This window comes from Bradysia coprophila, unplaced genomic scaffold, assembly GCF_014529535.1.
Source record: "Bradysia coprophila strain Holo2 unplaced genomic scaffold, BU_Bcop_v1 contig_24, whole genome shotgun sequence".
NCBI lineage: Eukaryota > Metazoa > Arthropoda > Insecta > Diptera > Sciaridae > Bradysia > Bradysia coprophila.
Window position 1 is genome coordinate 277,730 of NW_023503501.1, and position 21,033 is coordinate 298,762.

Consider the following 21,033-nt stretch of genomic DNA (forward strand, 5'->3'; position numbering starts at 1 on the left):
CATTTTCGTACATTTAAAGTTCATTCATGCATTTTCAATCATATAATAGTGAACATTTTGTGTCAAACATTTTAAAGTGTTTATCATCCGTTGACCCATGACTTTCAGTCGATGGAATATTGTTGAAAGCTACATTGAATTCGATCGATATGTCCAATACACAATTTCGAACCTTTAATAGGAATGCAGGACAAAAAAAAACTTTGGATATCATACATACCACCAGCATCTCATTCAATTTCGAGACATTTAAAAAACAAACTCCAAATATTTTGAAATCTAAAACGAAAGATCTGTACGTAACATAACATTCACCTTGACCAGCAGCCTATAAATCATTTAATTAATCAAAATATTAAAGTTTATATAAATTTTGCAGCTAATCTGAGTTCGTAAGATAATGCGCTAATAAATTAGGTCCACGTAAGCCTTTTTCGTAAATCTATTTTTCATTAAAATTAAAATGGGCGGAGTAGGATTTTGTTGTTTTTCGTCCCTACATTTCCAGTTCCAATGTGCAACGAATAGCAACGATTCGTTGGAAAAGGTTTTTTTTATAGAAACTGTGGTCTGCAACTATAAAAGCATATTTCAATGTCTCTTCGCTTCGAAGGGAGTTTTTAATTAAAATTCACCAAAAAAAAGGACTTAGCAAACACTTAACATTCAGAATATGAATTCTGCAAACACATAATAATAGTAATAAACCGATGAAACTACGTAATGTTTGGCCATTGAAGCATTGTTTGTATACTATAAACAAAAACCTTAGCTTTTTGTGAAAAATTAGAGTGTAAGTAGCTCAAAGTTTACAATCGAAATTGCGTCGAATGTTGACTTTGTGCACTTCAATTTTTTCGGATTTCAATTTTTAGTTCTAGTTTCAAGAGAATACAATTTTAAAACAAAAGCTTTTGCACACTGGATACTTAGGAACTTCTCGACTTCCCTCTAAATTAATGGGAATCAAATTAATAACGCTGAGAGTGGTATGTTTACTATATTTACGACATAGTCATATTGCAATACCAACAACAACATATCCATTCTACCAATGTACACAAATTATTTAATTGAAATCGGATATTGAGTACTTGTGCACACACAATCATCACAAACACAATCCATTATATGCATTTTTGTTTAATATTATCGTTCATAACTGAAAATTTGTAGTTTCAATCACGACGTGGAGTGTAAAAGGCTCGCAATATCAGAAAAAAATGGCTTCCGATTCAATAAAAACAGACATAATTTGTGTACTGTTCGTACAGCAGTCATTTGCTTAACTGAAAATTAAGTACATGTGTTATGGGCCCTAATAAGAGCGTACACCGCGCTTATACAATATTTTAAATAATATTTTATTATGGGGTCCATGCCCATATCCATAATGTAATGCAGAAACAATATATAAACAAAAATGAAACCCTTTCATAGCAAAAAAATAAAGGGTGAACGGAGAGAGATTTTCTGAATGGAAGAATAAATTGTTACGTAGGTAGGTATGATGGTGTACACCATATATATGGTCCTATTGATTATAATAATATGCAAGGGACAACCCGAGATTAATAATGTATGCTTGAGATGTCAATTATATACGAAAATTCAGTGAAAAAAAAAATTAATATTTGAATGAAGGGTGGAAACGGTGGAAGTTGAATATTGTACTTAACGTCACATTAAAAGGGATGTTGTTTATGAAAAAAATGTCATTATACGTTTTCAGATTGAGAAAAGTATAATGGTGGATGCGGACCTTAATTGTACATATCATGAATTTGCTGATATTCCACCTTTTTTTATGAGTCGACGTACATCAATGGCATTTTTTCCCATGCAATTCAATTTTTAACCTTCTATGGGTTGAAATTACATTGTGTATATAGAATGAATTATTGTTACGCCAATTTTTAACCGATTTTCCGGCCTAAGAACTAAAGTACGGTATTGACTCTTTGTCATTGTTTCCTATAAGCACCTTCGCCAATTTGCTTATTTAACTTCAAACTAAAACGTACACTCCAAGAAGAGTGTACATCGACATGTGTCCCGATTTGGGGGTTATAGCGGTTTTTAATTATAATCATCATATTTAGAGTATGGTATTAGAGTTGTGATCGCTTATCTAAGAAAAGTTAGAAGTTTTAAATCTAGTCCTTCTGTTGTTAATCAAAAAACATAGCTAACGCCGACCCGTACGAAACACGTATTCGTATCAAAAGCCTTTAATGTGAAACTCTTCATTTCTCTTACTTCATTTTCTTCTCTGCTGAAAAACTATTCTCCCTTTAAAATCACTTACATTATCCACTCTTTGCCTTGTTATCATATACAACTAAATTGCCGGAGGCAATATGGACAGCCCCGTACGAAGACAAATTTCATAAATTCCTATTTAAACAGCTATATACCGCTATATTTAACTATATTTCACTATAAATAAACATTTCACAGATAAATATATGCTATTATATAGCTCTATATGCCTGTATATAGCTCAATATAGCTGTATATAGGTATATATAGATGTCCGTATATGGAATCCCTGAAACCCCACACACATAACAAATTATTTCCATGTTAACAGAAACTCTCTAAGTATCATTTTTCCCAAGATATTTCTATTTTACTAAAATCCAATATGGTCGCCGGCAGCCATTTTGTTAGGAGACCGGAAATAGTACCGACGCTTTACATTCGTTAATACCTTTCAAACAAAAAAAAAATTCATGAAATTCGGTCAAAATTTACTCGAGATATTGTCAAAATACACCACGTTCACTGTACTTCCGAGTAGCCAGATAAGAGCTCACTCCAAGAGACCTAGCTCACGCTCCGGAGAACATAATTTCATAAAAAAATTTTTCCCTGATTGGTACGGTCAATACCTATCTAATAAAGCTAAAACAGACGAAATATGTTCAAATGTGGCCGACCTACAAGCAAAAACTGCTTGCCGCCCTGTGCCTGTTCCACACCAAGGGGTCTAACTCACGAGTCGGTCATCCGATTTCCATAAACTTTTTTTTTGTCGATCGGTATTGTAAATACCTTTTATTTGACGTATCACTTACAAGTTTAACGTTTAAATGTCCGGAGATATCTTCGAAAAACCGTAAAGCACTTATTGGGCCACAGCTCGGGAGGGGTCGATCCAAAATCACTCATCTTCGAACTTAGCCTGTCTTTTGACATTACCAAACGGGAAAAAAAAGAATTTTCAAAATCGGATGCGTTTTACTCAAGTTATCGTGCAGACAGACGGACAGACGGACAGACGGACATTTTTTTTTCGCGGATTTGGCATCTCTAGACAACCACAATAGGTTTCCCCTTACTCAGGGAGTCCAATTCGACGTGTTACAAACGTATGCGTAAACCCATAAGACCCCAGTACTTCGTACGGGTCTAAAAAGTGGACAACGACAACTTCCAAATCAGGAATAATGGCGTTATTCACTTTTCGTCGCCTGTAGGACCTAATTTAGCAAGTCAAATCTTTGCTTTCGACAGATACTACTCTTAGTTTTTGTGATAGATAGCATCACAGCGACAGAAAGTAGACAAACTCAGATTCAAAGATTTTTTTTTCTCCGTCGACCAAGCATAATCATTTGAAGTATCAGATTCTAGAATTCATGGCAAAATCGACATCTAGTACTTCACTTGTATATCGGAATATATTATGTGGATCTTGTAGTCTTGAAATGGCAAAAACACTTCTAATTGAACATTGTTCACCACTAGAACTTTTAAATAAAATTTTCTCTACTGCAATGTTTCTATCTTTTTATTCCTATTGCTTGATTCGAATCGAGACTTGTTAGCATATCTTTTTAGCTATCCGTTGAGAGAACAAAAAGTTTCCACGGCCATTACAGCTGATGGGAACATCAATAATTAATACGCATAAATTGCATCGAACCCATTGTAACGAATTTAACAATATTCAGACAGAAAAATCCTCTAACAACCTCCTCGAATCTTAAAAGATTTTTTTTTTCGTACAAAATATAATAAATTGAAAATTATCAAAAGACACCGCTTGCACTGACAAATAAGCTTAATAATATTTATAACCCCCAAAGGAAGGAGAAAAAAATCGTCTTCCCAAATACGAAATATGTCAAATTGAAATCTTTAACCCTTTTTATTATTTTATGATTATTATGGCTGGGAATCATTAGTGATCATGAGTCGGCTGAAAAGTAAAATTGCTCTTTTAAAAATCTTTACATCTATTATGGAACCTAGTTTTTACTGCGACATGTATAAAAGTATAATAATATATTAATGAACAATACACAATAAAACCGATGTGTCGGTCTTCTTGCATGAATTTATAATTAAAGAATAGACACAACACACACACACACGAGAAAAACCTGAATCGCTCCTTTTATTATTCAATGTTTCTTTCTTCAATAAATACCAAGACGTTGGTTACCTGCTTTATTGAATTGATTGTCACAACGTCGTCGGAATGAATTTATTACAATGCTATTAACACGTCTATGTTACATTTAGCGGGGTAATTTATTCTTTTTTCTGAAAGGATATGTTTATGTCCTTTAAAAATTCGAAAATACTTTCAATCGAATGAAATTGTATTTCTAAAAGACACCGAAACTTATCAAGTGTTTACAAAACAACATAACAAAACACAAAGATTTATTTTTATGGTCTTTGAATGCTTACGCACAATACACTTATCTCTCAAGCCGGAGGATTAGGTTTTATAGGAAAATTGAAAGCCAAACTATTCCGGCTTTGAAAGGATAACTTTGATCAACACATTTTAAATCCTCCTTATGAAAATCCTTCCACATAGTTTCTGCGAACTGTGATACTCAAATGTTGTAGTTGTGTAAAAATGTGCTTACGATGGAGAAGGGAGAAAAGACACTGTCACGGCAATGAAAATTTCTACGCGATAAATATTGTTGAGACAACGATAATGTCGTTCAGACAACGAGAAAATCGGGTGATAAATTTTCAAAAAACGATTTTATTGTCTTCAGAACGATATTATCGTCCACAGAACAACTCTAAATAAAAAAAGTTATAATTTGCTCCTATCTATGTATCTTTAGACTGAAACTTAGGTGAAACATCCTAAACAAACTCATTCGGTACATGGATGAAGTAAACACTTCCCCAATCTTCATCGTTTCAATTTAATAGCATGACATTCGCAAAAGTATTTCGAAAATATTAGTTCCAATTGTTACGCATACACCAGTGCTAAAAATTGTAACAAACAAGATGCAATTCTGACTGAAAAACAAAAACATCGTATCAATGATCAAAAATGTGTATAAGTCCTGGTTCCACCAGGAAAACCGATTGACCATCAAAGCGATAATGGACAAGAACAATTTTCCGGCTAAACTGACTGAACGACTAATCCACCAAGTGAACCAGATGATGTCCAGCCAAACATCGAAAGGTAATATAAGTTACCCGCTCATTAGCAGGATGGAAATTGCTGGCACGTCGTTATCAGCCGATGTATCGGAAATTAACTCACCACCACCGAATGCAAACTCGACCAGAATAGACACAACAATAACACCAGCTGTTCAAACACAGCCAAAGAAAAATCGGTTTGCAGGAATGGCTTACATTCCCGGATTAACTGAAGCAGTTGCAAAGCAAGTCGGAAAATATGCACCGGATCTGAAAATAGCCCCAAGACCTACAAATAAGGTGGCCAGCATTTTCTCCAATATGAAACACAAACTCAGACCAGGTCAATGTTCGAATGTGGTGTATAACATTCCTTGTCGGAACTGCCCCAGAAGCTACGTAGGATGCACGTGTCGCCGGCTCGATGACAGGGATGTAGAACATAAGAAAGACGTGGAAAACATGGCCAAGAACAACAAAAAAACTGCACTGGTCTACCATGTGTCCACCAAGAAACATCAATTTGATTTTGCGAACAAAGAAATTCTGAAAAAAGTCCGGTCAAAACGAACGATCAAAATACATGAAGCGAACAAAATCATTCTTAAAGGAAATTCAGCTGTGAACTTCAGAAAAGATGCAGCTCATGTATCGCCAATGTTCTACAATCTGATCGTGAATAGTGGAAAACGCCGCCATGTGAACCCCCCTCGAAGACGGAATGATGAAATGAATCTGCAACAGATGTTTGAGTGACAGGTGAAATTGTCAAGTGACAAACATAAACAAACGAGACTGTAAGCAAGTGATAAGGAAAAACCAAGAAATTGATTAAGTTTGTTTACAACCTAGTAGTAAGCGTAAGTTTACGAAAATAAATTATAATTGTTCATAGCTCTAAGTGATTAAGTGCCAAATAAAATTTTTTCAGCCTTGAAGATGACTGGTCACACAGTCGAAAGCTAGGCTAAAATTTGGTCACATCAACTTTTGGAGTTTTAATTTTGTCGAATCCAGGCGATACAACGCAATATCCAATGTGTATAAGTCTTGTTGAATTTTACATCGAACCATATTTTAAAAGTTCTTCATGCACAGAAGAGCCCGAACAAACTCATTCCACATTTGCAAAAATAACATATGGTTGAATCGTTGAAGAATGGTGTAATCTTAAAAAATATGAGTTGTAAGAAAGAACGATGGCAAAAAAAAAACTTCTAAAATATTAATCCATATTTCCCTCGTACATTTTACAACATCAGAGTTGTATAAAATCGGTAAAGCGTAACCGAAACTGCTGACGATGCTTTTTCTTCTCATTCTGTGTATTATACCATCATCAATATTGTACAATTACACACCAAACGTCTTTATATTATGTTTCATTTTTGTCGAAAGATGTTTTTATAAACTTTTTTTTTTCTCTGTTGGAATATCTAAATTTATTTGCACAATGATATGCAGGTTGATCAGATTAATCTATTTTTTTTCTTGCTATTATTCTACTGTTTTTTTTCGGTTTTTCGGGTGGTAATGTAAGTGGTCTCATGGGACTTTGTATTTTTTGTTTAAAGTTAACTTTAGACATTCTGTTTGAACAAAATTAAAAATATATTTCGTTGGCAAAATTAAAGCGGTAAGACAATATTTGCCAGCCAACTTCCATTTTCTGTAATGAGGTATCAGGAGTATTTCGTTTTTATGCATCACCAAATTCGCAGTAGTGCAATTTATTTTATATGCTACTTGCGTCGAAAACCGTACTTTTCATGTTTCAAGCACTTCTTTCGACGCCCTTAGCATGTAAAATCCATTACATAACTCGGGATAAAAAGTGAAAAGTCTCGTTTTTGTATGTTTATTGACCTCGGCTTCGCCTCGGATCAACAAAATTCACACAAAAACTCTACTTTTCATCTTTTTATCCCTAGTCATGTAAAATACTATTACATAACAGTAGATTACAATTCATGGCCAATGTCCACGTTGTTATCATTTACTCTACTTGTGCAATCCCGAGGAAATGAAATGTTTTCCGAGATGAAAACATAATTTTTCATCCGTATGGGGCGTGAATAAACGTTTTTATCCATAAAACATCAATTTTCACAAATTTTCAAAATCAAAACAAAGTAACAATTGCCCCATGGGAAATAAAGAGTTGTTAAAATACGAATTTTCTCGCCTGAACTGTCGTTAGAGAGAGCAGCAACAAAAAGCCATCTTCTCACCGCATTTGAGTGGAGAAAATAAAGATAATCACGCCGCACTAAATGTGTAAATTGTCACTCGAGGCCGTAGGTCGAGGTCGAGTGTGACAATACACATCGTGTGCCTAAAAAATCATTTATCACCGAGTTGTATACAACGCTTTTCTCAAAAAAGGCAACGAAAGTTTTACTTTTCGTCACTGAGTTGAGAAAATAGTAATTTTCTTCCCTCCGCTGACATTCATTTTGCCATCGCTCTCTGTTTTCACAAGACAAGACGGTAACAAAATAAACATTTTCTCGCTTGAATTGCCAGTTAATGCTTTTTTAGGCACTAAATGTGTGTATATTGTCACTCGTTACCGCAGAGGCACAAGTTAAATTGATTTAAACACACAAATTATTAAATAAAACTAAAATAAATCCTCCAATGCAATGACAAAAAACCTCCGTTAAAACTCGAATTGATTTAATCACTGTCAACCATCCGCAAGCGTTCATGATGTTAATGTTAAAGACAATCTCTCTCTCCTCTCCGTGTAAATAAAAGAAAACGTTAATTTTATTAATGTAAATCACCCAACAGCAACAACACTACACACAATGAATGGCTTAGATATGGCTGCGATATTGAATCACTTATTAGTGCGAACAAAAACATGGAGCACGACATCGTTAATTAGAAATGTACCTGTGTGTGAGGTGTCTTCGGATCAAATCATGATATTGCTTTGATGTCTGGAGTCGGATTCTAGGCTCATCGTTTTTTGTAGCAGTAATATCTGGGAATAAAACCGATCGTGGACCTTTAGCACCGACTTTACATACTCTCTCTTCCTTCTGTTCGAACCCAAAGTGACCTTTGTTAAGTATAGTAGAGTGGATGTGTATGCCATGGAAGTAGAATCAATCTTCTCCAGCAATGAGTTGTACTTCGATAATTTAAATTGTCGCATTTAATGTTTTGTTCGTTTTTCTTTCGCTAAACATGCCACATATCGTTCACATATATGTTAAATTCACTCGATTAGTTGATATCGATATGTGTGTGCAATACTTTAAACTATTTTCATGTGGAATGCATAGCTAAAATTAACTAAAGCAAAAGTAATTGCGTGTGCATTTAAGTCTATAATCACGATAGTAACACATAAATAATTAGTGTTGTTAGGTGGTATCGGTTGGAATTTTGCTTTTACACAATTTAACAAGTTTTAAAACATCGGTCTTCAAGGTTAAAGATCTGTTTTAGTGATCACAAAATGAATAAAAATGAAACAGAAACAAAAAGAAATTTTTACGAATCTGTGTAAATGAAACGAAATTCTTTGGGAGGTGCGGGAAAACTAAGAAAAATTATCACCAGTTTTTCGAGCATATCTCTAAACGTTTTAGCTCAAAAATTGTGTGCGATACATCAAATGAAAGGTATTGACGAGACGAATCAGAATATTTCAGTTTTAGGATAATCTGATCAGTAGCGAGTATTTGCGAGAATGCAAACAAAACAATGTGTTTTGCTTGCTTTGCCTGTTTTCCATTAGTTTTTCAAGCATATCTCAGAGGTATTGACGAAACGAAACAAAATATTTACAAAAAAATCTGGTTTGTGCATATTTTCCTACTTTTCCCGCATCGGCTTGTGTTTCATTACCATACCACAATCATTTTTGTTGTTTTAAGGTTCCTTCTAATAGGCCGTGTACAATCGTTGGGTTATAGAAAGAAAAGAAGAAAAATACAAATCAAATTTATCATCAAATCATGAATGTGATGTGAAAGCGAAAAGAATTAATTTACTGGAACTCTGAAACGAAATTATTTATTATGACGATTTATACACCGGCAAAACATTATTTACGGAAAAAAATGACCTGCTGAGTAATGATAAGCGCTTGTCGTGTTCCGTTCGGTCATGCACCATTGAAGAATCACTTATAATAAATCTTGTACATGGAAGTGTTAAAACAAAGCCGCAAAATAATATTTACCGGTGACTATGCCATATAATATCGTTTACTTGGCGAATGGGATGTATATAAATTTATGGCATAGGTGAATAAATGTTCAATATAAAAAAAGAGAGTTAAGTATGCAAGTAATATAACACATATCGTTCGTATGCACTTATAACAAGAATTGCAATCGTTATTTATGCAACAAGTTATTTATGCTTGCTTCGCTCGTTTGATAGCACCACCTAGTGACGAAAACATCCACATTTCGCAACTTGTGACATACAACCATCAGCTGTAGAAACTTACCACAAAATTTATTTTTAATAAAATTCGTACAATATTCAGTTCTTTAACTATAGAAACCTGTCTGTTGAATCATTCACAGTCACTAGTGACGAAAATGAAAGCCACGTGATCCAGTGAAAAAAGACCCATCATACGTCACCCAAATGAATAATGAGAAAGTTCGCTTTTCGCCGCGCCGTTGCAGAATCACTTTTTTTTCTCTTCTCTCTTCATGTTGAGCTTAGAAAAACTTTCGCATTATAATAGGAAAACTGATATGTTACTTCTCAACGTGTGTATTATTAATGTTTGTTGTAAGTTGTGATCAAAACGAAACAAGATCAAACATAACGTATGGTGAATAAGGCGACAAAACCGTTGTAAAACCATAAATATTAAATGCTCAATTGAATAATAGCGAAGCGTATGCATTTATTGCAGTGAACTTTATGGTTGAGTATCAAGAATTCTGAGAAATTTTTAGTTCAATCGAGGATGTTTTTTTTTCGAAATCAGCACATATCTTGAATGCATGTTGTTTTGTGCATTTTATAGATAATTGAAAATATTGGCTAAGATCACTATACCAATTTGCTCATGAAAAAGTCTAGCGAATTATAGTTGAAATGAAACATCAACTCATAACTAAACTTTCTAACTCGTGACCAGTCTATGATCCCACAGAGCGAAACGAACAAAGCAACGGTTTGCACGAAAGTTTTCTCAAATCTTCATAAGTCCATACCAATGCGACTTGACTTTTGACACTTCTATAGATACGCAGTGTATCCAACCAACCAACAGATTTCTAAGAAACTTTAAATCAAAAAAAAATTGGTAGTCTTCTAGGCAATAGAACCTACTACAAAGAACATCCTTTGTGTTAACTTACGAATGGCATGCCTCACCCCATAGAAAATTCAAAAAGAAAAGTGACCGATAAAGCACGAACTGTTTGAAACTGTTGTCCTCCTAGTTAAAAAAAGAACTCGATTTTCAATCCCTACACTGTGTGTCGTACATTCTCCCATTTTGTTGACATCACTAACATTCATATATGCAAAATAATTTGACTTGAACCTATGCAATTAATTTTCATTTCGTCCTTTTCCGTCTCACTTGTTTTTTAAGTAAATTTAATATCTGGATCAGCAGTTACGAACACAAACCGTATTATACAGAGAGACGTGTTTTATGTGAAAACCTATACATATAATACTTTTATGTAAATACAGCGCTAATATATACCTCAGCTATAACCTGATCCGACCATACCATTATAATACACGATATAAATAGCATAAAATTATATGTACTGCACATATAACATAATGAATAAAATAGGGATGTTGTAACCCTTTTTGTGTCATGTCGCCACACCCAGGGGATTTCGAATATTAATTTTCAATATAACATAAAATATGGTTTTAAAATCAGGGCAAACTGAGTCAAGAATTTTATATTAACAAGTTTTCGGGTATCACATCTAGATGTGTTGAATACAACCTGCCGTAATGGATTTTGTTATGATAAAATTTATGTTTTTCGTTGCGGCTGTTATGCTGTTAGTGGTTGTATCATTAAATTTGAAATTTTGTCGAACAAATAATTTTGCGACGCATATTAAATAAACTGATGTTGACGATGATGTGCTGATGATACTCAATATTGGAATAAAGTTAGCGTTGGATGGAATAGAAACCATCTTTTCGGATTTATTCAGTTGCTAGGTGAAGGGGTTAATTACTCAAGTAGTGTTCAAACCAGCAAAATCCTTCTTCATTTTATCAGTTTTACAAGTTGTATCCATATTTACTTCAGTTTACTTCTTAGATTTTGAAGTACTAGATTTTGCATTTACTTAGAACACCCTCAAACTAGGAAATGTTATACCAGTATAAATACCGGTACTATTACCGGAAACATCCAATACCGTCTTTTTGCAAAAATACCGAAAAATGTAAAGTAGACAACGCGATTTCAATAATGGGCACTTTGACCCATGGGAAGAAGTTAGATGAAAACGAGTTTTTGTAACTTCGTTTTTGTAACCAATTTTAATGTTTCAATAAACGCTATTTAATTCCAAAAAGTAGACTTGAAAAAATGAACGAGCGAATTTTCGATCGAAATTACGAATTGTGCTTTAAACGGGTTAACCAGATGGCATTTTTATTCGAATTTATTGCTGTAAAACCATATGGACACATCAGATTTACTTACTTACTTACTTAGCAGCCTTTGTCAACCCAAGCGGGTTTTGGCTGACTCTAATAACTTCCTCCGCACTCGTTCCTGTCCTCGGCCAGACTTCTTCAATCTGCGACCACACAGTCTATCCATCTCTTCCATAGTCGTCCTCTCGGTCCACGTCCTTCATCCCAAAAATTTCGGACAATTCCATATTCGTTCATCTTCTCCAACCATCTGCTTCATGTACCGGTCCACATATCGATTTTAAGATTCTTCTTTCAAAGCAGTTCTGCTCTTGTTTGGATGCCATGGACCACGTCTCACAACAATACATGACGACGGGTCGAACTACAGTTTTATAGAGTCGGAGTCTTGTTGCACGGGACACAAGTGAGCTTTTGGACAGGTGTTTCAGTGCATAGAAGCTTCTGCGTCCTTGCGTAATTCTCATTTTGATCTGCTCCTCTATATAACTGGTTACGTTTAATGTCGAACCCAAATACTTGAATGTCTGCACGACTTCAAAATTGTACGTATCTATGGTCACGTTTTGCCCCACACAAGATCCTTGACTGCGCTCCAATGCCAGATACTTGGCTTTCTCTTCGTTTACCACGAGTCCAACTTTACACGCTTCTCTTTCCATTTCTATGAAGGTTCCTTGACTGCTAGTGTCCCTCTTCCTATCAGGTCAGCATCGTCAGCGAAAGCCGTTGGCTGATTACTCGTATAGAAGATGTTGCAAGCCCAGTTTATTGACATGGCTCTCACAACTTTCTCAAGCCAAGCTAAACAAAATAGCTGAGAGCTTGTCACCTTGTCTACGTCCTGTTTCATTAGAGAAGGCATCGGACAGCGTGTTGTCGACCAGGATCTTGCATCTCGTATCGGTAAGCGTCGCTTTGGTTAAGATAATGAGTTAAAACATCAGATTTACGGTTTCTAAATCGACCCGACCCAACTGAGGACTATAATTTGGCATTAAATTCAAGGTTTTGTGAATCAGTAGAGTATATAATGTGAGGTAGTTTCAAGTACCATCTGGCTATCTAGACACTGAGATAATTGATTCTGGGAACAGATCAGATTAACCTGAACCTCAGATGAATCCTAATTGAAAATTTTTACCTGACCCGAATTTACCTGAAATATAAAAATTAAGGGAACTTCATGCGAATCAGGTCCGAATTCAATTTTATCTGTGATTATCGCAGTTTTACTGAAATCTGATTTATCAGTTTACCCGATTTTTCTTGTTTTTGCCTGACTTTTCAAATTTCAGGTAAGGATACTTCAGACTCAGATATTTTCAGGTTGACCTGAATTTCAGCTTCATATCAACGGATATATACCTTACCTATTTCATGTCTTTGAGACAAAGTAGAAATTTTGAGGGAAAGTCGATAAGATCCAGGTCATACAATCGCTCCCTTATTACACCAGTATTTTCTTTCAATACCAAAAATACCGGTATTTTTTACTGGTATTGGTTTTTCTAATACCGAATACCGGTATTTTAAAAACGTTCACGGCATTTTATAGCTTATACATTGTGTACGACATCTAGTACTTCAAGTCAATAATAAATGGATAATTTTTGTGTGTTTAAGAATAGTGAAACGAATCAGAAAAACGTTTCTAAGGCAGGGTTACTGGCTGTAATGAATTTGTGTACAACATTCTCCTAACGATACTGACGACACCTTTTACCTTATCTAATTAATTTTCCATTAAGGCCAGGTTATGGTCCGATATATGGCACATATGTCAGGACGCATAACCTGGCCTTAAAATCACTACCCACCACATACGCAGCCATTTTTCAACTATTTTTATAATTTGATAGCTACTCAACGAACGGTGATTACAAGCATTATCCCTGACCACAATACCGGCAATAATTTTCGATTTTAATTATTTTCATTATCTTGATGGCACACAACATTTCTGTCGCATTCATTGGACTGCGGCTGTTTTATGGACGATGAACTTGCAGTATTGCATTCCGTTATTGTTTTAATGTTTATACAACCGATTTAATATTAGATTCAACAAAATTTTAACTTCATAATTTGAAGTAAACAATCTTAATAAAAAAATATGGATATGATGTGTAAGACTGTGTAGTAATTGGACGTGTAATTATGCTCTGGCTTATTAAATATGCGCGGAATCAATGACCATTATGATTATATTATAACTGTCATTATAGAGCTTATTATATAATAGTGCCATGGCGAATACAAGTAATATCATGCTTAATAAAACATCATAAATATATCAGGTGTTTTTAGCTTCAGCTATTTCGCAAAATATAACACGCTTTAATGCTGTAAAATAGCTAATTTTAGTTATGGTTCTACTCATAAGATAATGTTCGTTGCTAGAATAATAATTGGCTAATGTTTCTACGAGTCCAATATTCAAATTAAAAGTGATACACGAACCCTGTACTGTGTTACTATAAATAAAATGCCAATTACTCAATATCCGTTGTGTCAAAAGAAAACTAAGCGAAAAAAACAATGTTTTTATTTAGAAAGCGAGACCAATATGTATCTGGGATGGTAAACTGAGACTTCTATTATTACAGCAATATGTTACAGATGGCAGATCACATTTGCATTTTCTTATGTTCGGTATTTATGGACTGTTTAAAGTGCATATAGTGGCTATTAAGAAATGCGAAACTGTCACGGTTTAAACATAGCTCGTAATTAGAAAAAAAAAAGATTTTTGAAAAATATTAAATCGTTTTGTGGTTAACGAAAGCCTTCCCTCGGATTTTAAATAATGGCCAAGAAATTGTTCTGTAAAGTCGAATCGTTGCTAAACTTTATTTCAAAATCATTAATTTATTTTTCCGATTCTTTTTTGTTTATTTATTTATTTGAAATCAACGATCCGTTGCATGATGCGGGTAGTACGAGAGCTAATCTCAAAAAATGCTCGTTGATTCGATAGATCGGTAAGGTGTAAATCAGCAATGAGCCAAGAAACTTCCATTAACCTAACGTTCATGGTAATGCCGATGATACAAAACATAATTTTATCAGGAAAATAAAGTGATTCCCAGGGATGATCTTTTGGTGAATTGAACAAACCAACAGAACTATAGCTCTTTCTTCCCACAAATTGTTTGATATTGAAGCAGTTTGCAATATTTTCTCCCAAGGTTGTATATGACGAGGTTACGTCGATCACAAAAATCCACTGAACTTTGCTGTAATTTTCATACAAAATTGTAGTGCGATTCAGTTCAGTTGATATTTCGTACTGAAATAAAGTTAAAGTTACCGATAGCCGCTAAGTTTTGGGATATGGCCATAGTGAGATAATGGCGATCGTTGCAACCTCCTCTTATACAACCTTAATTTTCCATTAAAGTCAACCAAATTTATATCGAGATTGGTTTTATATGTTTTACCAGCTGGTACACTTATACAAACACGCTGACGCGGGTTAAATAATCACAAGTACACGTGTAACAAGCAAACACGTATAATAAGGGTTTTTGCATAGGTGAATCAGCTGATTAAAATTTGAAAAGTCGAGCTTGTGTGGCGAAGCCGATGTCAACAATCACGAGTTGTCCCGAGTTTTGTAATGAATTTTCACATACTTTTCTTATCCCTAGTGTGGAAAGTGGCTTATTACGCATGTAAAATCCGCATAACTCGAGATAAAAATGAAAAGTCTCGTTTTCGTGTATTTATTGACCTCGGCTTTGTCTCGAATCAACAAAGTTTACACGAAAACTCTACTTTTCATATTTTTATCCCTAGTCATGTTGTCATGTTATAGTATTTTACATGATTACGGACAAAAAGATGAAAAGCAGAGTTTTCGAGACGAAGCCGAGGTCAACAATCACACGGAAACGTGAATTTTTTGTTCTTTATCCTGAGTTTTCATGAATTTTACATGTTAGGGAAATTTAAACCAACTTTTTTGTTTTCCCTTGGTGTGTAATAAGACAATTTCGACGCTAGCGAAAACAAAAGCATGTAAATTGGTTTGACTTTATCCGAAAATAAGCTGTTGAACAAAAATACCAGAAACGATTCGCTGCAATAGTTTGCGTTCTCTAGGAAGTACTTACTATTTTAATGAATACGGACTGGCCCTTCAGACCATCGTGTAATTAATGGAAAATCTCTGCTATAACGAAAAATAAAATTCAGCAACACATAAAATTACAATTCCAGCATCTCGTTAAAAAGTAATAATTTGACTCGAATTTACCTTCCAGTTCGTAATTAAAGTCAGCGATCGCCTCCCTTTGCACAATCAGAAGCAAATAAGCTTATATTTATGGATATTTAATTACGAAGTCCTACAAAACAAATTTTTTTCCTATATTTTCTATACTTTTTTTTCCGACATCTTGAAAGTATACCCAGTTTTTATTCATCATTTTATTTTGCCATTGCAAATGAGTGTATAGAAAAAAAAAGTTTTTAATTAATGCTTTTAAAATCAGTCATTTGAAGCAACCAAAAACCACTTCGTATCGGGCGGAGTTTATATAATGATAATTAAGGTATACATGGAAAAACCACAAGTCACGACTAATTGCTTATTGAGTGTGAGGTTAATATGCTTCTCTTAGCAAAGAATTTTCCCATTTTACATCTGGAAAATATATAAATTTTATGTTTTGCCTGTTTTAATTAAGTTGAAAATGTTCACCCCACTGCCTGCATCCTAGTTGCTAAGTGCCAAAGGGTATGGGCATCGGATTGATGTATAAACATGCGATTAAACAAAATCAAATAACTATATATTACAGTTGTAATGTCACGTACATACAGAACAAAAAATTAACTTGGAACACAATTTCCTGTGCATATGTTGCGTATCTTGGTGCGTAGCCGACATATAAAATATTTGATTTTTCCATTTAAATGTGTTTCTGCTATATTTCCACAACTATATTCCAGCTACTGCACTTTTATTTAAATAAACATTGACCCAATCCATTATGTAAGACACACTGAATGTACCGACATTTTCTTGGAATTGAAAAAAAAGTGTCTCGATATGCCATCACAGAAGTCTTAATACACAAAAAAAAGTGTTAATAACTTTGAGCAACAATTTCCATTTTTATTTTATGTGCAATGTCAACGAAAGACCACCATACCAGTTTCTTCTATAAATTGTTTTTGTGAACAATATCGTCTATCGCCTTATTTTAGAGAAGATTTTTTTTTGGGTTTAGGTGTTAATTGCTACAGCGGCTGAAGGAAAAGGATTTTTTTTTGGTTTGGAACAAAACAAAACAAAAACTCGGTTTTCATACGTTCAATAAAACCATAAACCATTTTTTTTAATGTTTTTCGTCTTAAAATGTCGTCTTTCTTGTTTATGCAACTGACCGTCTATAACATCATCTTTACACTGGGAACATATTGCATCCAAACGATCGGGTTTCATATCATTTGTGAACGTTTTCTAGACACAAGCGTGTGGCCATACAAATATTAAATCTGTTACTTCTTTTGTTTTAAGTGTAGCCTTATGTTCCATACCAAATCTTGTACTTATTGGGTTTTACTATACTCTTTATTATTTAAAGAAACATTAGCCTGCGCTCATAGCTTATATTTTCGTCTTTGTTATCGATAACAGATGGCTAACTGTCTGCGATATTTAAGCTTAAAAATTCAAATTAAAGGGAAAATATGAAAATAACTTCGGATTTAACATACATACATCAACAGACCTGCTGTTACCTCCAACCATCAATAGAATTCAGAAGGGAATCAAAAAATTCGCTGCACTTCCATACACTGAGGAAAACGTTGACAGTTCTGTCCCCAGGTAATGTAATTTTTCATATAAAAATTTCATTACGTGTGACAGATAATGCTGCTTTTGTATGAGAAATTAAATTACCTGGGGAAAGATTATATGTCACAGGTAATAATCTGAAAACTTTTTTGTTAGTGTAGTTCTAGGATAGGAAAGATAGTGTACCAAGATGAAGCCATTTTTTTAGGAGAACTGACCTCTGGTGACTTGTTAAAAATCCGAATATTTGCGGAAAAACTACCAAAAATGTAAGAGTCTAAAACAAAGAATTTAAGTACGAACGTCAGGATTAGACATTATTTTGGATGAGTTACCCATTAAACCGTCACAAAAGTAATTGCATCAAAGGAAGGGACCAATAATATAAGTATATCGTCACTGAATGGAAACCGAGTACTACGAGCGGGCAACAAAGAAAGTAAGGAATTTCATTTATCCTTTCAAATACAATCACAGAAGAGACAGAAGTACCAACTTATCAACACGTATGCAATACAATAGTTATGTCACACGAAATAGCGCTTCAAAAATCAAAATTGTTGAAATTCGAGATGAAAATTCTGGAAACGTTTTGCTTTAAACCTCAGGTTCTCCAATAAAATCAGAATGTCAGAATATCAGCAATGAGCCATTGCCATACATTCCAGAAAAATATCAGAAAAATATTGTAGTTTCGTCGATATTCGACTTTAAATGTTTTCACATTCCGGCTGGAAAAACGATATTCAATTTTCTACAACTTTTCATGTCAATCAACGAAACAACATGGAAGGAAGAAAAATGTTAAAGAATTTATAGCGCACAAGTGCTTGCATAAAATAGACTAACGATGTTCTTTGTTTTAATTTACCAAAAACAATTATTGACATCGTCAGCCCATTTGAAGCAAAGCTAAATGAGTGAAACTTCATTCTCCCTATAAATCTCTAATGTGACACGTCCCGTTTCTGCATTTAACTATTCGTATAATGGGCTGGATATAATAAATTTCGAAACGAGGATATAAATTACTGCGAGCTAATATAATTAAAACAAATTACGATAATATATGCAAGACGGTTACAATAAAAGATTACAGATGCTAGGTCGTTATCAACACACACAGGTAATCATATGTCTGTACATTCCATGATTTATTTTTTAACGCGTCTTCATATGCATACGCGAGAGTGAGGAATGAAAATTCTCAATTTTATGCCTTCATCGGTTTTCTTTTTATTATTATTCGATGGTGTTGGTTGGTATTATAAAATATACCGAATTATTCATTTATTTTATGCTGAGAAATTACTGTTTACATTGTGCGAATAACCAAATGAACAATTTATTGTTTACGATTATACACCCAGCGACTCATCATAAATGCAACGTGTTGTGTATGTTTCAAGTCAAGAGTCGAAAGAATTCTGAACATCGCATCATGCGAATTAAAACTTCAGCACCCGAGCATCAGCAAGCTTAAACCGCTTGTACACACAAATTTATTTGTCTTCGCGTTCGTCATAAAATGCTAATTAGATGTGTGCAGTGGAAAATTTGAATAATTCATGAAGGTTTTCCATATTTTTATTACGAAAAGAGACAATTAATAATTATTGTTTGATGTTCGTCACTGGCTTCGCGCATATAAATAACATCTTAATTAGCAATAACGATATATTTTTATTATTATATTATATATGTACATTGTAACAAATGGTAATAAACAATGGTTTTGTTAATAATAAAGTGCGTTGTTCTCTCTCATAAATTTTCTATGCCTGCAAAAAGTACACAGCAGAGAAAAAAAAATCTTGTGTGTGTGATGCATCACAGTCTTCACTTTAAAATAACACAGCAAATTAAAAGAATTTATATTTTCATTAGCGTTTTATTCAAATCAAAGCTCAATAACACCTGTTCATGTTTTAGAGATGCGTGAGAGAAATTAACTTTTAATTAAAATCATTTTTACAGCGAAAATCAGCCGAGTTTCTATAGTCAGGTTTCCAGTTCGTAGTTTTATATGGTTTAATTCAATTAGGAAAAAACATGAGTGCCAATGATAATAACAATAACAATAATAAAAGAAACTTGAAGACGTCTCGTTACTTGTAATAAGAATTGAAGAGAGATTTTTTAGTCATATAATGTTCGTTTATAATTCTGGAGGTAATTCTCTGCCATTTTTATATGAATCTAATTGAATCAAGTACTGACTTAGGGCGGTTTTTAATTCTACATCTTTTAACATACATTTTTGAGTTGTTCTTCGTATAAGGCGTAGTGAGATGAGTTTTTTTTTTACCTACATACTGAAAACGTTTATATTCTGAAATCTTTCATGAAGTAAAAACAACTCTGCTCTCTGAAACTGGAAATATTATCATTTTTAGTTTAGTTTTATTTGATAAATTTTGTTTCAGGGGTATACAATGACAGTTTTTAGTGTTCAGCTGATTTCTATAACTTTTCAAACTACGAATGTTCGTTAAATTTGTAAGGTATTTATTGGTATATATTGGCCAAAGTAAAGGTCTCCCAAGTAGGTAGTTAAATGAATTGTTCTCATAGTATAATTTATACGAGGCTGGACATGTAGCACATTCCTATGTTAGTCCATATGTGAATAATGTTCAGGCAAAAAAAAAATCAGGTGAATTTTAACAAACATCAAGAGTATCACAGTATATAGTTCGCGGACAGGTAAGCATAGAAAATCCTTTTGGAATCAAAAGCAAATCCCTTTGCACTCAAAAGAAAATCCCTTGTTAGGGAAATCTTCAAATTCGTTGAAAATCCCACAAAAAAATCCTTTAAATTTAAGGAAAAACCGAGATAATCCCTGAAAATCAAAGAAATCCTAGAAAAACCTTGAAAATCAAAGGAGAATCCTTTTACACTCAAAATTCACGATTATCTCTACCTCTGTACATATCCACTACTTCTAGTGGTTAAACTATTTTCTTACGTCTGCTACTGAACCTTTTCATCAGTTGAATACAATTTTTCTTGGTAAGAAAACACTAACCAGGACTTCATTCTTCTTAACGAGCTCGTAATGTTTTTTGCGTCACTTTGCTTTTGGACCTTTTCTACTTTCTTATTTCTGTTTTTTCTGATTCGCTTGATTAAAATTTATTTATATAGCTTATTGATTTAAATGAATAAATGAA

General features: G+C 33.9%; 2 protein-coding genes across 3 annotated transcripts in view; both read left to right on the forward strand.

The window, feature by feature from the left end:
• LOC119077594 (zinc finger protein basonuclin-2) overlaps positions 1–21,033 on the forward strand; it is a 160,152-nt gene that overhangs the window by 73,579 nt on the left and 65,540 nt on the right. The gene's annotated exons all lie outside the window — the stretch shown is intronic.
• Positions 5,347–20,421, forward strand: LOC119077595. Of its 2 annotated transcripts, none has more exons than XM_037184805.1 (3): positions 5,347–6,275; positions 6,347–6,454; positions 20,411–20,421. In XM_037184805.1, exon 1 carries the CDS (start codon positions 5,371–5,373, stop codon positions 6,169–6,171), a length of 801 nt encoding a protein of 266 aa, XP_037040700.1. In that variant the 5' UTR covers positions 5,347–5,370; the 3' UTR covers positions 6,172–6,275; positions 6,347–6,454; positions 20,411–20,421. The 2 variants fall into 2 exon arrangements, with proteins under 2 accessions (XP_037040700.1, XP_037040699.1); XM_037184804.1 differs by lacking the exon at positions 20,411–20,421 and adding an exon at positions 13,638–13,648.

What these genes read in the sequence shown, in the direction of transcription:
- LOC119077595 (XM_037184805.1), top strand. Translation starts at nt 5,371, where the DNA reads ATGGACAAGAACAATTTTCCGGCTAAACTGACTGAACGACTAATCCAC.